Here is a 12065-nt window from a genome sequence, read left to right as displayed (position 1 = left end):
AATCCGCCTGCCAATGCAGGGGACACGGGTTCGAGCCCTGGTCTGGGAAGATCCCACATGCCGTGGAGCAACTGGGCCCGTGAGCCACAACTACTGAGCCTGTGCGTCTGGAGCCTGTGCTCCGCAACAGGAGAGGCCGCGATAGTGAGAGGCCCGCGCACTGCGATGAAGAGGGGCCCCCGCTCGCCGCAACTAGAGAAAGCCCTCGCACAGAAACGAAGATCTAACACAGCCAAAAATAATTAATTAATTAATTTTAAAAAAAAAAGAAAAACAATCCGCCTGTCAATGCAGGGGACACGGGTTCGAGCTCGGGTCCAGGAAGATCCCACATGCCACGGAGCAACTAAGCCCATGCGCCACAACTACTGAGCCTGCACTCTAGAGCCCGCAAGACACAACTACTGAAGCCCGCACGCCTAGAGCCTGTGCTCCACAACAAGAGAAGCCACCGCAATGAGAAGACCTTGCACAGCAACGAAGACCCAATGCAGCCATAAATAAATAAATAATAAAGAAACCTTTTCACTCCCCACTGCCCCACCTTAGCAGCCTTCTTCAGGTCCTTTCAACAATACACATTACCCCATTGCAGAGTCTTTGTACATGCTGTGACTTTCTACCTACAACACTTCTCTCCAGTGCGCCACCAGAGTTAAATGGTCCACAGCTTCACATTCTTTGGGTCTCAGTTTAAACATTTCCTTAGAAAAGCATTTCCTCACTGATCACCCTAGGGCTAAGCAGGGCTCCCTATTACTCTCATAAGCTCCAAGGTTTTTTTACTTCATAATACTTACTACATATTTGTAATTATTATATTTGTAGCTGGTTTTATGTCTGCCTCTCCTATTAAACTTTAAGCTCCACTGAGAGTAAGGACTTTACTGTATACCCTGTTCCTCATATGTTTGACATTCAAAATACTCAACAAATTTATTGAAAGAATAACAATGAATCAACAAAAAGACGCTTTGGAAGCAGTTCTGATCACCTAGGGGCTGTGCAGAGTGAAAAAACGTATTTATATTTTTAGACCGATGAGCCCACAAAGACCACTACTATGGCACTTTTTAGGCCATTAATATTACAGTAGATATCTTGTCTCCTGCATCAAATTGTGAACTCCTGGAATGAACTGCTAGAATCAGACAGTTACAAACATAAGTGATGTCACTTCCTACATTTTTAATTCTTGAGCAAGTTTGATTCAGCAAATCTAACTCTTAATTACCAAGTTAGTATAACAAAATCTACTTCACAGGATAACTCTAAGGAATAAACATGGAAAGTATTTTGGCAAATATCAAGACATAACAAATGGGGAGTTCCCTGGTGGCCTAGTGGTTAGGATTCCGGGCTTTCACTACCATGGCCCAAGTTCAATCCCTGGTTGGGGAACTGAGATCCCACAAGCCGCGCAGTGTGGAAACACACACACACACACACACACACACACAAAGAATTAGTATAACTGGACAAAACAATCCTACCACAAAACAATATATGCAATACACCAAAGCACTGGTCAAGATGGGAAAAAAAATGGAACACAGTGCTGGTAGACGTATAAAACGGTACAACCATTTTGGAAAACTGGCAGTATCTGACATGCACCTATCTTACAACCTAGCAATTTCCCCCTTATATATCCAAGAGAAATAAGTGCTTATGTTCACAATAATACCTGTCCATTAACAAGTGAATGTATAAACAAACTGTGGTACAATTCATACAATGAAATACTATACAATAAATTTAAAAAATAAAACCAACCTACGGAATCAAGCAATAATACAGATCTCAAAAATATGTTGAGAAAGAAGCCAGACTATATCACATACTCTGTGATTCTATTAATGTGAAGTTTAACGACAGGCAAATCCAAGCTATCGTTAACAGAAGTCAGAATAATGGTAACCTGAAGACAAGTCTTAAGAGAAAATTCTAGGCCAATGGAAATGTTTTATCTATCTATCTTATCTATCTACCTACCTACCTATCTATCTGTCTATCTTAATCTAGATGGTGGTACCTAGGTAAAAGCTGACTGAGCTGTACATATTTTTGAGCTTTGTGGTATATGTAAATTATCCCTCAATTAAAAGAAAAAGCCAACAATACTACTTTTACTTGAACATTCACAGCATTATTCATAAAAAAGTGGAAACAACCCAGATGCCCATCAACTGATGAATGGATAAGCAAAATGTGGCATATCCATACATTCATGTAACGTTATTCAGTAATAAAAAGAATGAAGTACTGACACATGGTACAACATGTATCAACCTTAAAAATATTATGCTGTGTGAAAGAAGCCAGTCACAAAAGACTACAGATGGTATGATTTCATATATATCAAATGTCCAGAATAGGCAAATCTATGAGCAAAAAGTAGCCTAGGACTGGAGGTGTAGGGTGGAATTAGGAGTAACCGCTTAATGGTATGGGGTTTCTTTTAGGGGTGATAAAAATGCCCTAAAGTTTGTGGTGATGGATGCATAACTGTGAATACACTAAAAATCACTGAACTGGATACTAAAGTGGCTAAAATCAATAAATTTATTTTAAAAAATCAACAAAACTAAACATTGAAAACAAGCACTTAGTTTATTACCCTATTATTTTAGGTCACTTTGAATGCCTTCAAAAACAAACCAGCATAAATCCAAAAAGTACAACTGACCAAAAAAAAAAAAAAAGTTACTTTCAGACAACAGAGCTAGACTAAGGGTAAGAAAGAAAGGATATTTCTGTCAGCAGGAACAGCACAAGCAATCTCAACCTGGGACATCTATCTACTGGCTCCATCCAGCTGAAATCCCTAATGCAGGAAGCCTTGTATTCTCCCAAAGAAGGTAACAAATGGACTTAAATTAGTACTAAATATTAAAAATCAGGTTCTCAAGAAAATTGAGACAAAGTAGGTTCGTAATCACTTAAGACTGGGATGGGGATTAACTACAAACTGGAAAGAGGCATCTTACTGGAATAATGGAAATGTTCCAGAACTGGATTGTGGTAATAGTATTGATCTACCAAAAATCACTGATTTCACTTAAAACAGGTAAAGTTTACGATATGTAAATTACACCCCAATAAAGTTTAAAAATGGGGAAAAAACCCCGCGGATCTGTACAATTATAAAACACAGGACAAATAAAGATATACATTAACTATACAAGTTAGGAAAAAACTCTTTCAAGCATTGGGTAATCTCTAACAACTTTCCGGCATTCTTGGATATAGCAAACTATCACATATTTACAAGAATTCCTATCACATGTTAACTATTACTATATTTATTAACTATCATAAATTTTAAAGGTCTTCATGTTTTACACTATAAAAAATAAATTTAAGTAAAAATATCACTAGCATCAATTTTTATCACAAAGTTCGGCAAACACTGATTAGGCTTGAGAAAATGCTACAATAAATCTTTTATGAGTCAAAGTATAAATGTAACTTATGGATGCTGACACTAATTATAGGCCCCTCCTCAAGCTCCTGGCTTCTAGCAGTCAGAGAACAGGAGAAATGAAGCAATAAATGGGTCATTATATATCATTAAGTAGAGCTAAAACTGCTAATACTCAGGTTTAAAAGCTGCTCACCATAACACAAAACTACCTTTCTAGACAACTTCTTACCTTCTCATGATCTGTCATCATGCCAAATAATTCAACGTTCATCCTTAACCCACCTCATCAAAATTCCTCAAGAGCCCCAACTCCATCTCCATCTCCTTTAACTCCACTCCACTTACTAGTACTTACAACATGCCAGATACTGCAGAGATAAAAGATCACCACTATAAAGTACGTTGGGAGATTAATTCTAATTAGACTGACAGGTAAGTTTTTTAGTTAGACCCTAAAGGATTTAAACCCCCAGAGATAGAGAAAAAGGATTCTTAAAAGGAAAAGAAGTATGGGTTATGTTAAAGAGATTACTAGAAAAATGAAAGAGAACAGTGAAATACAAAAATGAATGGGTAGGGACTTCCCTGGTGGCGCAGTGCTTAAGAATCCACTTGCCAATGCAGGGGACATGGGTTCTAGCCCTGGTCTGGGAAGATCCACGTATCACGGAGCAACTAAGCCCGTGCACCACAACTACTGAGCCTGTGCTCTAGAGCTCACGAGCCACAACTACTGAGCCTGTGAGCCGCAACTACTGAAGCCCGTGTGCCTAGAGCCCATGCTCCGCAACAAGAGAAGCCACTGCAATGAGAAGCCCGCGCACCGCAACAAAGAGCAGCCCCCGTTCGCCACAACTAAAGAAAGCCTGCGAACAACAACAGAGACCCAATGCAGCCAAAAATAAATAAATAAAAATAAATAAATCTATAAAAATTATTTTTTAAAAAATGAATAGGTATATTATGACCACATCAAGATCCATTAAGTGTGAACTTTTTTTGAAAGTTTTTACATGATCAGATCTATGCTGCAGGAAGAATAAGGTCCTGAAGCAGTATGAAGAATGTAATTCTAGGATAGATGACTATTAAAACATTACAAGTAGAAAACTATTATTACAACAGGCAATAATAAGCCTGAAAAACTTCTACTCCACAGGTAGCTCCCCTTACTCCCCAAAATAAGTCAAACTACAAAAGAAAAAAAAAAAATGAAAGGCATACATATCACATAAACAAATTTCCCCTGACCCTACTACCTTTTTGACCTACAAACTTATTCCTACCCCCTTACTAGCATTTCACTCACTAACCCTGTAATCAGAAATTGTTTTCCCCAAGGTTGCCAATATTTTTAAAGCTCCCCTCCCCTGCCCCCACCAAACTCATTTTGCTTTAACTTCCCTCATTTAGAAATACCAACAACCCTCTTTTTCTAATAGCTTTTTAACTTATTACAAAAGGAATTCATGTTCACTGGTAGAAAATTTATGAAATTCATTTAAGGAAAAAGGAAACTATACCTACAACCAATCCTCTTACTTGAAATTCCTTTTCTTGGCACCCTTTGGCTTTTCTGCACAATTCTCCGTCTCCTTTTCCCTGTTTCTCAATGTCCCCAAAATGGGCATGGCCCAAAGGGTATGCAGCCCTCCAGTCCACCCCACACCTCTGGATCACACTCCTTTCCTCTCAATTCACCTGCAGAAGAAAAATCACTTTTCCATTACTGCTTTCTCTCCTAAACTTCAGTGCCACATTCCCAATTGCCTACTAGACATTTTCTCCTTGGTGTTTCCAGCTCCTCGAACCAGACAGACTGTAGTCATGCTTTCTCCAATATCAATTTCCCTTCTAGACCCACATTTTCCAATGTAATCACCTAATGTCAATATCTTTAAAGCTTACTCTTTAAGAGGTAACTTTTTATTAATTCTCTCCATTTTGTAATGTAACCAAACAGACCTTCAATTAGTTACTGTACTTTACATCATTTATAAGGAGGAGAGGCGCTTAAGGGCACTATGACATCAGAGTTTACATAAAATGAATACAACCAGGTAATTTCAAGGACCAAGGAATTTCTACCCTCTCTGCTTTACTAAAGAAGTTGACAAAGGCAAATACTGTATCTATTTTACCTACATGAAATATGAGGCATAGTGAGGTTAAGGCAGTGTAGTGGTAAAACTGGGACCAGGCTGAGGCTCTTCACTGTGTCCTCCTGCCTTTCATTAAATTGCGGTAATGCTTTCCAACTAAGGAGTTTTTAAAAAACTTCTTAATTATAAATTACCTAGCGACCAAAAAAAAAAGCGCCCACTTTAAATCAAGCTCATCATTAACGTGCCACTGACAGAAACAATAAATAATGCATGCATCTATTTCTGAAAAAGAAAATTGTTTTCTTACAAATATTAATATGGTATTATCTTTCTTTCAGATCTTTAACATGTTCTGTCACTGAATAACTTCCTGTCTAACAGTCCAAGAATCCAGGAACTTTCCCTCTCCAAAATTCACAACAGGATCTACTTCATGATATTCCTAATTAAAGAATGTTAACCTGCTCAAACTACAAACCATTCTACCTTCCAAAAATATACACCATAACCTCATAAATATTTGCTGAATTTCTAGACTCGCTAAATTGTCCTATAAACGTGCCATCATTTTGCACTTTTCCAGACCTAAGGTTTTCATTGATTAAACATTTCATAAGCCTTTAATAAAATAAAATCAAATTAACCATTTATAAATAAATATATCACTTTCAGTTGTAACAGTAACCATCTGTGAAGACAGCAGATGTGACTTAGGTAGTTCGTGAATTTTAAAGATAAACACAAAATATCAAGAAACTTATCAAAGCTATGTCCTCTTACTTTTTTTCACATAAAGCACGTGAAAAAGCAGCATTTCTGCTTACATAAGCATTTTACAGCAATTAAGCTTAGGAACTGAGGGTTTAAAAGAGATTTAAATGAGATTTATGGTTAGGAAAAATTTCAGTTTTAGAAGATAAGAGGTTAACAGGAGGGGTGAGCAGCATGAGTAAAGGTTTGCATATAGAAAGGTTTCCACTGAAGAACACTGGCAGCTAAAGCAGGAAGAAAGCAGCAATATTGTTCTCTGTTACAATAATCTGCCAAAAACCTCCAGACATTATTTTCTTTATCTTAAAAATGAAAAAAACAAGTATTTCTGAGTGTGTGTGTTCGCGCGCGCGTACAGATAGGAAAGGACAGTCTTTGTATTCAAGAGCAAATAGTCTGGAATATAAGAAACAATGTTGAATGAATACCAAATGCACATATTTTAGATTAGCTAAACAAATTTTTTAAAATTGCACTTCTAGATATACTAGAATATATACTATAGAATTTAAATGAGAAGTGACAGATGTCTGTAACACAAACCTACTTTAACAATTCAAAGATGAGTATTCTTAACATTCTTAACATTATTCAAGGGCTTCCTTGGTGGCGCAGTGGTTAAGAATCCGCCTGCCAATGCTGGGGACACGGGTTCGAGCCCAGGTCTGGGAGGATCCCACATGCCGCGGAGCAACTTAGCCCATGCACCACAACTACTGAGCCTGCGCTCTAGAGCCCACGAGCCACAACTACTGAAGGCCGAGCGCCTAGAGCCCGTGCTCCGCAACAAGAGAAGCCACTGCACTGAGAAGCCTGCACACCGCAATGAAAAGTAGCCCCCGCTCGCCGCAACTAGAGAAAGCCTGCACGCAGCAACAAAGACCCAACTCAGCCAAAAATAAATAAATAAACATATTAAAAAAGAGAAACAAAAAAAAATTTCTATTATTCAAGTTCTTATTTCTCTTTGCACTCAACAAACATTTACTATAGAGAGCCTATAATGTGGCAGGCACTGTGCTTATAAGAGTGCCAATTTTTATGCTGCAATAATTCTATCTACTAGTGAGCTCGGTGTCCAAATAATATGTACTTGTGTTCTTTCTCCATCAGTGCTGATCATCTGCCACTGAGATGAACAACTACAAAGTTAGTAGACTGAGATAGGAAATGAAACGTATTGCATGTCGGATTGGTTAATCAATTGGCACTTAAACAGTAATTCAAATAATCTGGAGAGAACTTAGTAGGTGCCAAACACTTTCCTAAAATTTTTACATTCATCATCTCACTCAACCCACACAACACAATGACATACCATACTAACATAAGGAAAATGATGGTTAGAGGTTAAGTAATTTTAACACCCCACAGCTAGTGCAGAAATCTTCAGTAGTTAAAAAAAAAAAAAAAAAAAAAAATCAAAATGGTTTTCTTCAGTCTTTGAGGCAAAGCTTGTTATACAAACATATTTCAAATTGGGACATGAGAGAGAACAATGGGTTCCAAATTACAGCAGAGGTTCAAAAAAAAAAAATCAAAATTCGTAACACACTACAGAGTAAGTGCGGAATACTAAATCAGATTTATCTTGAAAATATCTGCCAAAAAGTGTCCTTACTGTGGTCTTTAACAGTCTTATAGAACTTTATCTATATGTAACATAAAAAACATATAAACAGGGACTTCCCTGGTGGCACAGTGATTAAGAATCCACCTGCCAATGCAGAGGACACGGGTTCCAGCCCTGGTCCGGGAAGATCCCACATGCCGCGGAGCAACTAGGCCTGTGCGCCACAACTACTGAGCCTGCGCTCTAGAGCCCGCGAGCCACAACTACTGAAGCCCGTGCGCCTAGAGCCCGTGCTCTGCAGCAAGAGAAGCCACCGCAATGAGAAGCCCGTGCACCGTGACGAAGAGTAGCCCCCGTTCTCCGCAAGTAGGGAAAGCCCGAGCGCAGCAACAAAGACCCAACGCAGCTAAAAATAAACAAAATAAATAAATAAAATTAAAAAAGAAAAAAAGCACCCTTAAAATCCTTGAAGTGGAGGTGGTTAGAAGACATCTAAAGCCTATACTGTTCTCTATTATAACAGGAAGTCAGTAAAGCCTACCATTAACAACCAAAGAGTTGTAGTAACAAAACACAATAATTCCTGACCTCATGAAACTCAAAAATTATACTGGGGAAACAATAAGTAAAATACATATGATAAATAAGTGACACAGAGAAAAATAAACAAGTGAAGGCAGACAGGGAGCATGGTAGTCAGGCCACTCTTCAGGGATACGGAGACAGTTGAACAGTGATAGAAGTTTCTGGGAGACAACTGAGTAAAAGGAGTTCCAAGCAGATGGAACAGTTAAGTGCAATCGCTCTGAGACAAGGGCACTTCTGGTTTTGTTTTTAAACCATCTGCACTCTAATACTTGGATAACATTTACAATTTTTATAGAGTTAGTGATTACTTCACTTAACTGAAGAGGTCCATTCAAATGGCAATGATCTTTTTCTTGTAACTAAATGAACCAAAATGTAGCTTCAGTTGAATGAGACATCACGGACTGATTGGTTCACCCTATTTTATCCAAAGCAAGAAGAGCTTGCCAGAAATAAAATGCCACTTCCTCCTTCTTACTACAGTAAAGCTTCTTCAAGACTTATCTGGGATCTATTTCCTAAATCAAGGTTCTGCCACAAGAAAGTCAAAGCAAGAACTATTCAAATGGAAGCACTTCATTAAAATGGAATCAAGATTAGAAATGAGAATATTCTAATTAATGGAAAAGTTGTCTTAGGAAAATTACTAAAAAATCTAGGTGTAATGACAGAAAGAAATTTGCAAAATGTAAACATTTAACCATCACAGACATACAGGCCAGATACCAAATTTTTTTTGAAAGGAAAGATAAGCAGTGTTCACTACTCCAGAGTATTTCAAAACCCTAACAGCAGCTTAAGGGTTAAGTAATAAATGCCTTGAATACTACTTCGATTATTTATCTTCTAAAAACTAGCTTGTGAAATACTTACCCCAGGTCTCTACTACAAGATGTTAGTACATACAACTGAGCATTCAATACCTGCTTGAGGAATAAATGAATTTCAAATTTGCAGAAAGTATCACTTACCCAATTTTTCTACAAGGGAACCAATTTTTTCAAATAATAATTTTTAAAATTAATAATTACACACAAGTATTTTAGTCAAAATAATGTGCTTTTAGGGCAAAGTCATGGTAGAAATCACTATGACTAAACTTTTAGTGTGTCTAGGTTTATATATGCATTAGCACATCATCAACAAAATAATGTTCATCTTAACCTGTGTCTATCACAGAACAAAACAAAATGAAAAGCAATCCACAACTCCCTCTATGGTTTAGTAATGGTTCAAAGTGGGAATTTCTTTCAAATCACTATTTTATATCCAAAAGAAATCTATCCTCCTCCTAAGGTTGTCTTCGAGCCTAAGAATTTCAGTATCATTCTTGGCAAGATCTAATGGTCTTATTCACATATAAAATAGATTTAACTTTTTATTTTTAAATAATTTTACACTTAATTTGTCTATACTCCGTGGGTGGTCTTCTTAAAATTTAAGTTCCCTGAGGCCAGGAATCTCTAAAACAGCATTGTACACTGAAGATGTTCAATTATCAATACTCCTGGAAGTCAATATAAATAATGTTTTTAAATAATTTACCCATCAGCTAAGAAGAGCATAAACTAACTGAATTTCTATTTTAACGAGGGACTTCTCTTTATGTACAAAAAAAAAAGTACACTAAACCTCACTAAAGCTGGGCAAATTCATAGGAAGGCATAGGAAGTGACAGCGATCCTTTAAAGAAGCCTTTAAAATACTCACTAAAATATAAGAAGTTACAGAAATTTAGAAACAAAGAATGAAACTGAAAAGAGTACAATAAAATACCCACATAATAAGGCTCTTTTCCAAACGGTGGTCTCCTCCAAAAATATGGGAAAAAAAGAAACCAACACTCAGAGAGTTGACATGGAGCTTGACACGTTTCAAGGCACTCTGTCTTACATCGTCTCCCTTGACTGTCACAGCAAACCCTGTGGCCTAATTTTATGAATGGGAAAAACTCAGCGTCGAAAGGTTAAGAGACTTGCCCAAGGTCAGTCAAGAAATTAGTGGTACAGCTCTACCTAGAAGGGTGCACTTCACCTGACACCCTGCACTAAATCGCGCTGCCTCCCCGACCGAGGCGTTAACAGAGTAGAAGAGCAGTGAATCAGACTCCCATGGGTATCCCGCACTCCCCGCACCCTGCCTAAGAAGCGGGGGCTCGCCTCTGAAAGCTGTCCCTAGCAACTCAGCCGGAGAGGAGAAAGTTGTGCAGGTCATCGATCAGCCCAGAGAAGTGACAAGCTGACAGGCACAGCCCCCAGTGGGACTAGCTCTGCATTCCCAGGAGCCCCTCCGAATCCGGCGCCAGCGAGACTGCTGCCGGAAACGTCTGAAAAACCTCCCGGTGACTTTCGCCCCCTCCTGGGCGCGAGGAACGAGCTGGGAATGAGCCAGAGGGCGGCCGGCCACCCGAGCCAGCCATGTGTCCAGCCCGTCACGCCCGCCTCGCCCCAGCCGGCTCTTCATGCCTCGACCGCAGCCAGAGGCCCAGCTCAGGATCCGACGCAAAGGCTGCCTTGGCCGCCGCCGCCACCACCGCCGCAGCAGCCTGAGGGCCCCGGCGTGGCACTCGCCGTCAGGTCCCCGCCCCACGGCTCCAGTTGGGCCCCTCAGCGACGCCGTCCCCGCCTCTGGCCAGGCCCGGAGGGCTCGGCCTGCCACAGTCCGCCCGCCCGCCCGCCGTCGCCACCGCCAGCCCGGCGTCCTTACTTCATTGAGCTGGCGCTCCGCGGCCTCACGCAGGGCTGGGTCCATGGTGCCCCGCAGGGCCTCGATAATGGTGTTGGGGTCCATCGCAGGGCGGACGCAGTCAAACCCGGGGATCGGGTACTACTGGGCCAGGAATAGCGCCGCTCACTGCGCACATGGACCCGCCGCGCTCCGCAGCGGCAACCGGCGCGAAAGGAAAGAGAAGCGCCAAGGCCCCGGATAGAACCTCTTCTCTTCGGCGTGGAGGCGGGAGATGCTCCGGCCACTTCCTGTCGGCGCGCCCCTGGAGCACTTTGGGAGATGTAGTCCACTTGGGCAGTCCGCAGCCCACGTGGCCCTGAGCTGTCGCTCCTACAGACGAGACCTGCTCTTCAGAAAGCGAAAAATGTTCAAACTTCACAGAAAGAAAATTAAAACAATCAATTACAAAGATCTCACATAATAATAAACCTATGGTAACCATAAGGTAAGGCTGATGCAATGTGTGATGCTAGTAGCCGTGTAATTAAAGGAAGCCTTTTGAAAAGCAATTTGAGATGTGTTACTAAATGCCATAAAAATGTTTATAATCTTTGACCCAACTAATCCCATTTATGACACTTTATCCTAAGGAAATAACATAAAGGGTTAAATGAGCTTTATGTGTAAAACGTGTTTATCACATTACATATTTATAATCAAATACTAAAATTATGGGGTTTTTGGTTTGCTTTTTTTGTTTGTTTGTTTTTTGAGTATCCAAATTTTGGCACAGACTTTATACAGATCACCTCTAAATGCAGAATAAAAGCATAATCCCTATTAAAATCCACCTTCTTTAAACAGTCAAACATTTTCAGAAAGGTTAAATAACTTGCCCAAGGTCACTTAGTAAGAGGTTCGCCTAGGATTTCAA

The 12065-nt window shown here is 39.8% G+C and overlaps 1 protein-coding gene across 1 annotated transcript in view; it reads right to left on the bottom strand.

The window, feature by feature from the left end:
• Positions 1 to 11402, bottom strand: part of IPO7 (importin 7) — a 46136-nt gene extending 34734 nt beyond the window's left edge. The window contains exon 1 of the mRNA XM_068554110.1: positions 11171 to 11402. Coding sequence (XP_068410211.1) covers positions 11171 to 11254 — 84 coding nt within the window. The 5' untranslated portion in view covers positions 11255 to 11402. The remainder of the gene's footprint in view (positions 1 to 11170) is intronic.
• Between the last annotated feature and the right edge of the window lie 663 nt (positions 11403 to 12065).

Source organism: Eschrichtius robustus, chromosome 11 (genome assembly GCF_028021215.1).
Source record: "Eschrichtius robustus isolate mEscRob2 chromosome 11, mEscRob2.pri, whole genome shotgun sequence".
Classification (NCBI taxonomy): Eukaryota; Metazoa; Chordata; class Mammalia; order Artiodactyla; family Eschrichtiidae; genus Eschrichtius; species Eschrichtius robustus.
The sequence above is the reverse complement of the archived record's forward strand: the minus strand, read 5'-3'. Positions and strand labels throughout refer to the sequence as shown.